The 12,537-nt window shown below is 61.3% G+C and overlaps 2 protein-coding genes and 1 non-coding gene across 14 annotated transcripts; 1 reads left to right on the forward strand and 2 right to left on the reverse strand.

Annotated features, from left to right (window-relative positions):
• Positions 1-2,306: 2,306 nt before the first annotated feature.
• Positions 2,307-4,359, reverse strand: RPLP2 (ribosomal protein lateral stalk subunit P2). The gene is made up of 5 exons (XM_072970599.1): positions 4,139-4,359; positions 3,816-3,939; positions 3,253-3,301; positions 2,517-2,615; positions 2,307-2,419 (listed from the first exon to the last, which is right to left on the reverse strand). Exons 2-5 carry the CDS (start codon positions 3,936-3,938, stop codon positions 2,343-2,345), a joined length of 348 nt encoding a protein of 115 aa, XP_072826700.1. The 5' UTR covers position 3,939; positions 4,139-4,359; the 3' UTR covers positions 2,307-2,342.
• On the reverse strand, positions 3,088-3,222 carry LOC116279185 (small nucleolar RNA SNORA52). Its single transcript, XR_004188554.1, has one exon. It is a non-coding gene; the product is annotated as a small nucleolar RNA SNORA52 (small nucleolar RNA).
• A 237-nt stretch (positions 4,360-4,596) lies between the features above and the next one.
• Positions 4,597-12,396, forward strand: PIDD1 (p53-induced death domain protein 1). Of its 12 annotated transcripts, none has more exons than XM_072970588.1 (16): positions 5,881-5,948; positions 6,059-6,216; positions 7,375-7,754; positions 8,185-8,598; positions 8,927-9,136; positions 9,221-9,275; positions 9,390-9,591; positions 9,671-9,796; positions 9,885-10,064; positions 10,144-10,291; positions 10,401-10,765; positions 10,881-11,004; positions 11,085-11,203; positions 11,283-11,396; positions 11,507-11,706; positions 12,014-12,396. In XM_072970588.1, the coding sequence occupies exons 3-16, from the start codon at positions 7,451-7,453 to the stop codon at positions 12,270-12,272; spliced, it is 2,820 nt and encodes a 939-aa protein (XP_072826689.1). In that variant the 5' UTR covers positions 5,881-5,948; positions 6,059-6,216; positions 7,375-7,450; the 3' UTR covers positions 12,273-12,396. The 12 variants fall into 12 exon arrangements, with proteins under 12 accessions (XP_072826691.1, XP_072826693.1, XP_072826689.1 ...); XM_072970594.1 differs by lacking the exons at positions 5,881-5,948; positions 6,059-6,216 and adding an exon at positions 6,432-6,839 and having other exon boundaries at positions 10,401-10,536; positions 10,615-10,765; XM_072970590.1 differs by lacking the exons at positions 5,881-5,948; positions 6,059-6,216 and adding an exon at positions 4,597-5,213.
• Positions 12,397-12,537: the final 141 nt, after the last annotated feature.

Below are 12,537 nucleotides of genomic sequence, written 5' to 3' on the forward strand. Positions count from 1 at the left end.
GCTCAAGGCTGGGTGCTAGGAAAGGGGAAAGCAGAGGGGGTGAGGGAATTCCACTGTATGTGGGACCCCAGCCCCCAAGGGCTTTGGAGGGAGGTACAGTACAGAGGGTGTGGCGCTGCTGGAGGCCCTGGGCAGCACAAGCTGAGCCAGGGCACTCAGAAGGCCATTTCTGCAACCCACCCCAAGGAGCAGCCAGGGTCCAGGCCCTGCCCGCTCCCGGGACTGGGGGCCCTGGAGGGTGGCGCCGCCCCAGTGCAGGGAGACCTCTTCTCTCATTTCCACATCATGGCCAAATTGCTTTGGATAGATATACCTCCCTCCAGGCCCCTGGGACCACAAGGCCTGGAGCCAGGAACAAGGCAGCCCTTCCTGGAACCCTGGCTGGCGGTGGGACGTGGCCCTGCCTCCTCCCCGTCAGCACAGATGAGAAACCTTGGTATCTGATGACTCTGCCAGGCAGGTGCCATGCCCCCACTCCCGTGGTGTCCTCTGGCCCACACAGGGCCCTTCTCTTCAGGGTCCAAGGGTGGGACCCTGGCTCCGTTCCTCTGCAGGTCCCTGTGTCCCTGGGCACCCATTGCTCCACCCCTCATCCCATTCACACTTGTGGCCTTGTGGCCCACACCGCTATGATCCCTGCAGGGGTCCCCACTCTCCCTTGGCTCCATGTTCCCCCACCACTCCCAACCCCTCCATTCCTAGTCCCCACTCCTCTAGCAAAAGGGATCCTAAGTCTTCCTTCCACCCCACACACACTCCTGCCCTGGGGCCTCTTCCTGAGGCAAGCCCTCCACCCACCCCACCCCGTGTGGTACTCATTACTTTCTCCAGAGGCAAAGCCTTCAGTGCTGTGGCCTGGAACACAGTAGGAGCACACATCACAGCTAGTTGCCCATCCAGAGCCTTCAGAGGGGGAAGCAAAGTGTCTGCTGAGCGACCTGGCATCAGTAAGTAAAGGGAGGGCCCATCTCCTCTGCCCCACATTTTGGGCCAGAGCCTGGCAGAAGAGGCACCAGGCCACCAAAGGACATAGGAGCACACAGCCCAGTATCACTGCCCACAAACCACTTCCACAGCTGGCCAGCAAAGGGGCTGGCCCACCAGACAGCTGGGGACGCTGAGGCTCAGAAGAGCTAAGTGGCTGTCTCAAGTTGCTCAGGGGTTAAGGCGGAGCTGGAGCACTGAAATGAATAACTGGGCCCCTGATCCTACAAGGACACGCAGAACTCATACACCCACCACCTCTGGTGCATAACCGGAGGACGTCACCAGTCTTGCAGGAAGTGCTGGTCTCAACTGGCCAGGACCGGAACGCACAGCAGAAACCTAACTGATGCTTCTCAAGTTTTCCTGGGTGTCCCCTGAAGGCCTCACTCCCTGGAAAGGCCCTGGCAGTCCACAGGAGCCAGGACCGTGTCCTAGAAGGCTCACGCCCTCTCCTGAGCCTGTTTAAGGTTTGGCCACACTCAAGGCCCACAGTGGACTATGGAAAACAGTGTGGAGAGTCCTCAAACGACTAGGAATAGACTTACCATATGACCCAGGAATCCCACTCCTGGGCTTGTATCCAGAAGGAAATCTACTTCAGGATGACACCTGCACCCCCCCAATGTTCATAGCAGCACTATTTACAATAGCCAAAACATGGAAACAGCCTAAATGTCCATCAGCAGGTGACTGGATAAAGAAGAGGTGGTATATTTATACAATGGAATACTACTCAGCCATAAAAATCGACAACATAATGCCATTTGCAGCAACATGGATGCTCCTGGAGAATGTCATTCTAAGTGAAGTAAGCCAGAAAGAGAAAGAAAAATACCATATGAGATCGCTCATATGTGGAATCTAAAAAACAAAAACAAACAAAAAGCATAAATACAGGACAGAAATAGACTCACAGACAAAGAATACAGACTTGTAGTTACCAGGGGGGTGGAGGGTAGGAAGGGACAGACTGGGATTTCAAAATTGTAGAATAGATAAACAAGATTACACTGTATGGCACAGGGAAATACACACAAAATGTTATGATAACTCACAGAGAAAAAAATGTGACAATGAGTGTGTATATGTCCATGAATGACTGGAAAATTGTGCTGAACACTGGAATTTGACACAACACTGTAAAATGATTATAAATCAATAAAAAATGTTAAAAAAAAAAAAAAAGACCCACAGTGGGAAGTGTCTCCCACTCCCAGGCACTCCATTACACCTCTCGGAGCAAGGGCCTTGGCTCCTCCCAGAATGAGACTAGAGTGCAGAGACCACTCTAATGAACTGCTCACAGACAACTCAAGAAATACGTAAAAAGAGTTTTATTTGCAGGGAGCGAGACTCTAGTCGAACAAGCCAAACCCCATGTCATCGTCTGACTCCTCTGACTCCTCCTTCTTCTCCTCCTTCTTTTCCTCTGCTGTGGGGAGAAAGAGCGTTGAGACCCCAGTGCAGGCCACCCTCCCAGCTGAGACCCCAGTGCACCTGCAGGGGTGGCTGCCTGAGCCCGCACTTACCTACGGCTGGGGCAGAACCCGCAGCAGGAGCTGCAGAGCCTGGGGCAGCTGGGACGGCCACAGCCCCGCCAGCAGGCACGCTAGCCAGCTTGCCGATGCCTACAGAAACCAGAAAGGGGAGGTGAGACACGGCAGGTGCTTGGCCTGAACGCTGCCTAAGGATAAAGAAACAGTCTGCCCACTATCAGGACCTGTATCACAGACTTCTGCTCTCCCAGACAGAAGATTCTGTCACTGCTCCCAAAAACTGGCTTTTAGGAATCTCTCCAGCAGGACCACACTGCCCCACCCAGGATGTAAGTCGGATAAACACACCAAAGATCAGGCAGGAACAGACTCTCACCTCTGGCAGCAAGCTCACCACGTACCCAGGGACAGAAACAGCTCCCCAACAGCTCCAATTCCACACAAGCCCCACCAGCCTGATGTCGCTAGGAAACCACGTGCCCAGCAAAGGAGAGCAGTGGCTGCGGTCCTCCCGGGCACCCCTGCTCTCTGCTCGGAACGCCTCTCACCAAGAGGGAAAAGTGAGACTTGTTTATAAACAGGCTCAGTGAGAGCACTGCCCCTGGGATGTCTAGAAGCGCCCGTGACGTGAGCTCTCTCAAACCCTGCTCACTCCTGAGGGTAAGACTTCTAGGATGCTCTAGTCCACAAGCGAAACCTGGCAGGTCACAGGCTGACCCGCAGGGATTAGGATGGACCATGAAAACAAAAGCTCCGACCACAAGCTCACCCTGAGCAATGACGTCCTCGATGTTCTTTCCGTTCAGCTCACTGATGACCTGCAGTGGAGGACCAGCACAGTTAGAGGCCCACCATCACAGACCCTCCAGCCCAGCCATCGTGACCCACGCTCAAGAGGGGTGAGTGAGACGTGCCATGCGTGGTGACTTAACACCACATTTTTAACACATATTGCTTAAAAGAATGCAAGATATCTCAATTTATATTCAACACATGTTAAAATAACATCCTCAGTAAGGTAGATGGAAAAAAGCTGAATTTAGCTACTTTCGTTAAAATAAAAGTTGCTAAAATACCTAAGTTACAAGTGAGCTGTACTGTGTTGTATTCCCACTGAGCCCTACTAATGGGGACTTTACCTCTACCCCAACTTGTTTCCTTTTGGCCGTATCGGTATCTCAAAAGGGCACCCAATGACCACATGCGCTGGCGCAAGCCTCCCCTCAAACCCGCGGGCACGTCAGCCTACACTTTCCCGAAAGGAAGAGAGGGACCCCCTGTGCGCAGAATACAGAGTTGGCCGGGGGCTTCGGGTCCCAGCGGGGCGGCTACCTTGTTGAGCCGGTCATCGTCTGCCTCGATGCCCACGCTGTCCAGGATCCTTTTGATGTCCTTGGCGCTGGGGGAGGCATTGCCCCCGAGCGCGGCCAGCAGGTAAGAGGCGACGTAGCGCATCCTGAGGTGCGGAGAGGGCGGCGGCGTTGCCGGGAGGCCTCCCGCCCCCACCCCGGCCCGTGCGCGGCCGCGCGTGGCCCGGCCCGAGGGCCCCCTCTGAGGCCCAGCCCGCGCCCTGCTCCGCACCCGGCCCCGCGCCCTGCCTGCCCTCCGCGACGCTCACGACGGCGACTAGCCCGTGCCCCGGCCTCCCCACTCACTCGGCAGCGGGGGAGAGGCCTCACGCGTGCAACCTCGGCGGCGTCAAGGACGGAAAGGAAGGCGCCGGTGCTGGGGGCGGGGATAATCCGCTACCCAGAAGCCTCCGGGACCTGCCCGCCGCGCCCCGTGCAGGCGCCTCCGAGTGACGTCACACGTGCTCAGCCAGCGAGGACGCCGGAAACGCCGTTGTCCCGTCCCGCACCACAAAGGCGAAGGGCAGTTCTGGGGCTGCCTTCTTGTATAGGATGGGGCGAGTGTCCCTCGAAGTCCCTGGGGGCTGCGGGGCGATGCGAGGCGCGAACCCGAAGTGCAGCGTTTCTCCCTCAGGGCTCCCAGGATGCCGCGCGGCGCCTACAGCTCCCAACATGCAGCGCGGCTTCCACGTCCCGGTCACATCTCTGCTGGAGCAGCCGACGAACTACAAGTCCCATGGTGCATTGCTCCCGGAAGTGCGGCTGCGCCACAGCCTGAGCGGGCCGCACGTGGCCCGAGCGCAGCTGCTCTGGTCCGATCCGCGGGCCTTCCGGCTCTCCGGTGGTTCCCGCCCGCTGACCGGTGAGGGCTGGTGGCGGTCTTGCCCAGCCTGGCCCAGTGAGGTAGGCGAGCCTTTCCGCGAGCTCACACCGCGGGATCGAGCCGCTGCTCCCATCCAGGGCCATGGCGGGGGCCTCGGGCGAAGCTGGAGGCCCTGTCACCGCAGCCGCCCCGAGGAGTGGAGCCAGGAGTCCCGACAGCTGCGTGACCTGCCCCCGCCTTGGCCCTGTCGGCTCCGAACTGGCCTCAGAGTTCACGCGGACACATCACACGTCACTCATTCACTCCTCCGTGTCAGGGGCCCTGCTGCAGGCTGGCGTCTGTCCTGAGAGGGAACAGGCCCAGTTCTGCTTGCGCGGAAATTAGGTTCCAGCGCGCAGACACACCAAGTCAATAAACGAGGCCGTCCCAGGCTGAGATAGACCCTGAGGGAAGAGGCGGCGACACGGAGCTGAAGGATAGGAAGGAGCCGGCCCTGCGAAGATCTGGGGCGAGCCCAGGCCAGCGGGATCAGATGCAAAGGCCCTGAGGTGGTCGGAGGTGTGTCCAGAGGCAGCAACCAGCCCATGCGGGCTCAGACGACAAGGGGAACCCACGTGTGTAGCGCATCAAGCGCTAGTGCGTTAACTAACACACACCATACAGCACCCCCATTATATAGATGAACAGGTCAGGCACAGAAAGGCTTTCCCGCTCAAGGTCACACAGCGGGGCTAAAGTGGGGAAACCGTCTGGCGAGGATGTGACTTCATTGCCATCACATAGGGAGGTGGCATGTTGTGATTGTTCTCATTTTTGTTGACAGTAAAATAATCCATAACATAAAACTTACCGTTTTACTCCTACAATTTAGCGGCATTAGGAGCATTCACACTGTTGTACAATCAGCACCATCTGTTTCCAGAAGTTTTTTTATCTTCTCAAATTGAACTCTACCCATTAAATGGTAACTCCGCATTCCCCTCCCCCAGCCCCTGCACATCCCCACCTCCCCATTGTACTTTCTGTCTCTGGTATTTGATTGCTTTAGAGACCTCCTGTAAGTGGAAACACACAGCACTTGCCTTTTTGTATCTGGCTTATTTCATTTACTGTAATGCCCTCAAGGTTTATCCACATTGTAGCCTGTGTCAGGATGTCACTCCTTTTTAAGACTGAATGATGTTCCTGTGATGAATTTTTTGGTTTTGTTTAATTCTCCTGATAGCTCTGTGGAAACTGAATGGGGAAAAAGAGCTGGGGAGAAAGGAGGCCTGGCAGAAACTGCCCATCCTGGTGAGAGGGATGTTGGGAGCTGGGGAGGCTGGAGGAAACAGTGCAGTGCGTACCATGTGATTCGGGGGCAGAACAGGCAGAAGAGGGTGTGTTCACGTGTTCCTTTCCAGGGCACCTGCTCTGCGGGGTTAGGACAAGATGCAGGCACGAGTGGGGAATGCTTTCTTGAGGGCCAGACAGACCTGGTTTGTGGCCCTTGGCTTCAGCACTCACCAGCTAAGAGGCGTTGGGCAACGTCCGAACTCCCGGAGCCTCCTTTTCCTCTTTTGTGAGTTGTAGCAGAGAAGGACTGAAGGAGGCGCAGCACGTGGGGAAGCCAGCTGCTCGGGACATCTGGCCCAGAGTGGTAGTCCATAAAGTGGGGTCACTGGAGCTGGGGGTCGGGCTCTGCAGGGCTTGAGAGGAGGCCCTTGGGGCTGGCTGGGGACATTCTGAGAGCTCTTGTCTTCCAGCAAGAGGTGGGTATGGAGCAGCAATGGCGATCAGCCCCCAATACCCACTGCGACCCGAGATCGCACCGGCTAATTTTGACACGGGGCCAGGAATGCAGAGTCCAGGAGCAGAGCGGGCCTGAGGGGCCAAGAACCTCTGGGAGGGCGGCACGGACGCTTGCGGCCTGGCAGGAAGTTGAGTGCAGCGGGGCGGCGACTGGCAGAGGGAAGGCAGGGCGGGAAGGACCCTGAGGCCTCCGCTTTCGGACCCCGCCGCGAGAGGCGCGCTTCTGACGCGGCGGGGCCCGGAAACGCGCCGCCGGGAGCGCAGGTAAAGCGCCGGCCGCGAGCGCGCCTTGGGGACGGCGGCGTGGGGGAGGGCGCGCTCTCCGCGCCGGGACCCGCCCCGAACGGTGGGGGCCGCAACTGAGCGGTGAACCGACCTCCCCAGCGGACCGAGGTGCGAGCTCAAGTGGCGGGAGAGCCCGCCTCCAGGGGTCAGGAAGTGGGGTCCCGTCCTCAGGAACCCCCTCACACTCACTGGTCTGACGGACGCGGGCACGGTCACTATGGTTCTTGCTTGGGCCACCGCCCCCACGTGGTAGAAGAGATTCCTGGACCCCTGGTTAAAGCTGATGGAGAAGATTGGAGGTGGGGGCTGGACCCACGACTCTTGTGCGGGAGCAGGAGAGGGGCAGGCAGCCAGGATACCTGACAGTTCTAGGAGTCCCTTGTCTAAGTTTCCAGATTTGGGACGTGAAGCCTCACTCCTCCCCCATCCCTCAAGCAGGTCCCCAGACCCGTCTGCACACAGGGGTCTCCCTGCCTGCTGCCTTGCCCAGCCCCATTTCAGCGATGACCTGTCCAGCCTAGGCTTTGGATTCTGAACCAGCTGGCCTGGCTCAAGGGCTCCCCCCCCCAGCCAGAGTCCCCCTTCCTCGGGCTGGCAGGAGGGCCCAGCCCCCTCCTACCCACTCCTCCCCCTGACCTTGCAGCCTCCCTGGGCCCTGCCTGAGCAGGCCTGCCTGGCAAGCTGGGACATGTCTGGCCCCCGAGGACGACTGGTGGGCGATGGCTGCAGTGGCGGAGGGGCTGGAGACCGAGTCAGCTGCTGCAGAAGATGCTGCAAGAGATGCTGCAGATGCTGTGGATGCAGGGCCCGGGGTGCCTCCTCTCCTGGCTGGGAACCGGCTGAGCCTGGACCTGTACCCCAGGGGCTGCCACCGGCTGCTGCACCTGTGTGCCCAGCAGGTCCCTCAGCTGCTGGAGGTGGAGTTCCTGCAGCTGAGCAGCCACGAGGACCCTCGGCTGCTGGAGGCCACCCTGGCCCGGCTGCCCTGGAGCCTGCCACGCCTCCGCTCCCTGGTCCTCAAAGGTGAGCCCTACCTCCTCCCAGCCCTGTCCCAACCCCATCTCTAACTCCTGCCTCTGCCTCTTGGTCCTCACGGGCAAACCCGATCCCAGCCCCTCCACTATTCTCTGCACAGCTCTACCCATCCCATTTTCCCCCAAGAGGGAGCTGGCTGAGCCCCACTCCTGGGCCCTGCAGCTGCCCAGTGGGGTCCCCAGAAGACCCCTGCGTGGGTATTTTTCCTGGATGGGGGCTATCTGCTGAGATGATCCTGCGTTGTCTGTCCCTGCCTCCTCTACCTGCTGCTGTCTCTCCAGTATCTCTGTCGATCCTTGTCTGGTGGGGTTGGGGTGGAGGTCTCTGTTTCCATGCACCTATTTCCATGGCTAGCAGGGCTGAGCTGGGACCTGGGACTCTGGCTCTGAGGGTCATGTCTGCCTTTCCCCCATCCCAGGTGGGCAACGCCGGAATGCTCTGGGTGCCTGCCTCCAGGGCTCCCTGACCACGCTGCCTGCCAGCCTGAGTGGCCTCACCCACTTGGCCCACCTGGATCTGAGCTTCAACAGCCTGGAGACGTTGCCAGCCTGTGTCCCACAGATGTGTGGCTTGAGCGCCCTCTTGCTCTCTCATAACTGCCTCTCAGAGCTGCCCGAGGCCCTGGGGGCGCTCCCTGCCCTCACCTTCCTTGCCATCACCCACAACCGCCTGGAAACACTGCCCACAGCACTGGGGTCCCTGTCCACCCTGCAGCGCCTTGATCTCTCTGAGAACCTTCTGGACACTCTGCCCCCTGAGATCGGAGGCCTGAGCAGCCTTGCTGAGCTCAATCTGGCCTCCAACCGGCTGCAGAGCCTCCCCACCTCCCTTGGTGAGTCGCAGCCTTGGCTCACTGGGCCTGGGGAGCGCCTGTCGGCCACTGCCCGGCCTGCACTCTGCCGTGGCCCCTATCTCCTCTGCGGGGCCCTGCACACACAGGCTTGCCCACTTTTGAGCCTTTTCCCCCTTGGCAGCCCCCAACTTCCCTGGCCTTTGAGGCTCCCTGCACAGGCCTGCCTGAGCTCTCTAGTCCAGCCACAGGGCAGAGACTGAAAGGGCTTCTCTGGGAGGCCCTAGTGGGAGCAGCCTGCCCTGGTGCTCCAGGCCAGGGATGGCACCGAGCAGTCCTCTGCTGGCCCTAAGCCAGTGCCTGCCCGCAGCGGGGCTCCGGTCCCTGCGGCTCCTTGTTCTGCACAGCAACCTTCTGGCCTCGGTGCCCGCCAGCCTGGCCCGCCTCCCACTGCTCACCCGGCTGGACCTGAGGGACAACCAGCTCCGGGACGTGCCCCCCGAGCTATTGGACGCCCCCTTTGTGCGCCTGCAAGGAAACCCCCTGGGCAGGGCCCCCCCGGACCCCCACAGCCCCCCAGGTAGGCTTGTTGGCGTGCAGGGGCAGACCACAGTCAGGACGCAGCTGTCCTCACCACCCTAACAACTTGCCTGTCTTTCCACAGGGACACCCGTGGTCCCAGAAATGCCCAGACTCTTGCTGACCTCAGATGTGGACAGGTATGGTGTGGGGGAGAGGAGGGGCTGGAGAAGCACCTGTCCACGCCTCGGGGGTCTCCCTTCTCAAACTCGCCTTTCTTTGTCTGACCTGATACCCACTCTGTCCCCTCTCAGCTTCCCCGTGACCCCTCAAGGCTGCTCTGTGACCCTGGCCTGTGGCGTCCGCCTGCAGTTCCCTGCTGGGGCCACTGCCACCCCTGTTACCATCCGCTACCGACTGTGGCTGCCGGAGCCCCGCCTCGTCCCCTTGGGTCCTCATGACTCTCTGCTCAGTGGTGTCCTGGAGCTGCAGCCCCACGGGGTGGCCTTCCTGCAGGCACAGCCAGGGCGGCTCGGGGGGTGGGTGAGGAAGGCACGGGTCTGGCCCCAGCGCTCATGCTGCCCTTGCCTGGCAGGAGGTGGGCCTGTGGCTGCTGTTTGTGCCACCACGGGCCCGGCGTTGCCGGGAGGTGGTGGTCAGGACCCTGAGTGACAACAGCTGGAGTGACCTGGAGACCCACCTGGAGGAAGAGGCACCCAAGGTGAGGGCTGTCCAGGCCTGTCCGGGAGGGGGAGCAGCTCTACCCTAGCCCTGACCCTGTTCCCTCTAACCCTGCCTCCGACGCCCAGCGGCTCTGGGCCCGCTGCCAGGTACCCCACTTTTCGTGGTTCCTTGTGGTTTCGCGCCCCGTGTCCAACACCTGTCTGGTGCCACCAGAGGGGACATTGCTGTGTTCCTCGGGACATCCTGGGGTCAAGGTCACATTCCCCCCTGGGGCCACTGAGGAGCCCCGGCATGTCCACATGCAGGTACGGGCTGGGCAGCTGCCAAGGGTGGTGGGCGTGCCTCAGCACTGAGCTGAGTGTTCGGGTGGCCTGCCTGCTCCAGGTGGTGCACGTGGGCAGCAGAGGACGGCCAGCCCTGCTGGAGGAGCCTGAGGCAGCCGCGAGCCCCTTGCTGTGCCTCACCCAGAGTGGTCCCCCAAGCTTCCTCCAGCCGGTCACTGTGCAGCTGCCTCTGCCCCCCGGCGTCACAGGTGAGAGGCGGCGGCTTGTATCCCTGGACTTGTGGCCCCGGGGCGGGCAGCGATGCTCAGAAGGGAGCCCTGCCAGGGTGGCCTCAGCCTTCGGCCCCTCTCACCCCAGGCCTGAGTCTGGACCGCTCCCGCCTGCACCTGCTGTACAGGGCCCCTCCCGCAGCTGCCTGGGATGACATCACGGCTCAGGTGGCGCTAGAGCTCACCCACCTGTACGCCCGCTTCCAGGTCACACGCTTTTCCTGGTCAGTTCTCCCTCTGGCTTCCTCAGTCCCTCCCCACCCGCCTGTCTGCACTGCCTACCTCACTCCCCAGCTTCCCAGGTACTGGCTCTGGTACACCACTGCGACCTGCGTGGGGGGCCTGGCCCGGAAGGCCTGGGAGCGGCTGCGGCTCCACCGCGTGAACCTGATCGCGCTGCAGAGACGCCGGGACCCTGAGCAGGTCCTGCTGCAGTGCCTGCCCCGGAACAAGGTGTGGGGTGGGGGCTGGAGGTCGCGGAGGGCCTGTTAGGAAGCCAGCCAAGTGGGGTCCAGGGGCCAGGTGGGGGCGCAGGGCATTGGGCTCCCAGCCAGTGGGTACCCCCCAGGTGGATGCCACCCTGCGGCGGCTACTGGAGCGGTACCGTGGCCCCGAGCCCTCAGACACTGTGGAGATGTTTGAGGGCGAGAAATTCTTCGCTGCCTTTGAGGGAGGCATCGACGTGGATGCCGGTACGCCCCCTGCCCCTGGAGAATGGCCCCTGTGTTCGGCCCCCGCCCCGGGTCCCTGCTGAGCCCACCCCTGCCCCCAGGCCGTCCGGACTGCGTGGAGGGCAGGCTGCGCTTTGTCTTCTATTCGCACCTGAGGAACGTGAAGGAGGTGTACGTGACCACCGCCCTGGACCGGAAGGCTCAGGCTGTGAGGGGCCAGGTGAGCCAATGGGGTAGGGCCCCCCGGGCCACCTGGGCAGAGGCAGGAGCACTGAACCCCACCTCATCCCCCCACCTAGGTGTCCTTCTACCGGGGAGAGGTGCCAAAGGAGGTGCCCGAGGAGGCGGAGGCTGCCCGGCAGAAGAAGGGCATGGATACCCTGTGGATGGCCACTCTGCCTATCAAGCTGCCGGTGTGGCCTGGTGGGGGGCAGTGTGTGAAGGGGCAGGGGGTCGCCAGGGGTACAGGGGTGGAACCTGGGGGCAGGGGCCAGGGCTCACTGCCACTGCGTCCTCCCCACAGAGACTGCGGGGGTCGGAGGGGCCAGGGCAGGGGGCTAGCCTCTCCCTGGCACCTCTGAACCTGGGCGACGCTGAGACTGGCTTCCTGACCCAGAGCAACCTGCTGACTGTGGCTGGGCGCCTGGGCCCCGACTGGCCAGCCGTGGCCCTGCACTTGGGCATGCCCTACCGTGAGCTGCAGCGCATCAGGCATGAATTCAGGTGAATTCCTTTCAGCCTCCTGCCACTGATCTCAGGCAAGCCTCAGGCCTAGGCCTGGCTGCCCGGAGGGCCCTGCTTGAGGCTGGCTGAAGTTCCGTCCACAGGAGGTGGAGCCAGGGCAAATGGGCAGGGAAGGGAGGGTCTGCCCACCCTTAGCCTAGGGATTGAGGCACCCATCAGGGGAGGGTGAGCACCACCCTGGGTGTGGTGGGTGGTCCTGGGCTGGGCTGGGCTAGGCCAGGCCCTTCCCTCCCCTCTCTCCCCTCTCTCCCGTCTCTCACCATACCCCCATCATCCATCCCCCCAGGGACGACCTGGATGGACAGATCCGCCATATGCTCTTCTCCTGGGCTGAGCGCCAGGCTGGGCGGCCAGGAGCTGTGGGGCTCCTAGTGCAGGCCCTGGAGCAGAGTGACCGGCAGGACGTTGCAGAAGAGGTGCAGGCCATTTTGGAGCTTGGCCGCCGCAAGTACCAGGAGGGCATCCAGCGCACAAGCCTGGCCCCCGGGGACCTTGGTCCACCTGGCCCTTCAGCGTTGCAATCCCCAGAGCCTGCCCAGGCCTAGAACCCACCGACTCTGGGCTGGTCCCCGACACTCCCTGGCCAGTGGTTGGAAGCTCCCACTTTCAAGCCTTCTCTGGGCATGGGGACAGTGACCCCCATGTGTAACAAACGTGTAGTGTTCTGGCTGCTGTCTCAGTTCAGTTTATTTGTTGGGTGGGAGGGCAGGTGGAAGGTGAGGGGTGGCTGAGAGCAGAGGCCTGGCCCTGCTGGGAGGGGCCCTGCGAACAGACTCCCCCACAGCCCTTGCTCCTGCCCTGCTCCTCCTC

The sequence above is a fragment of the Vicugna pacos genome, chromosome 10 (assembly GCF_048564905.1).
Source record: "Vicugna pacos chromosome 10, VicPac4, whole genome shotgun sequence".
Lineage (NCBI taxonomy): Eukaryota > Metazoa > Chordata > Mammalia > Artiodactyla > Camelidae > Vicugna > Vicugna pacos.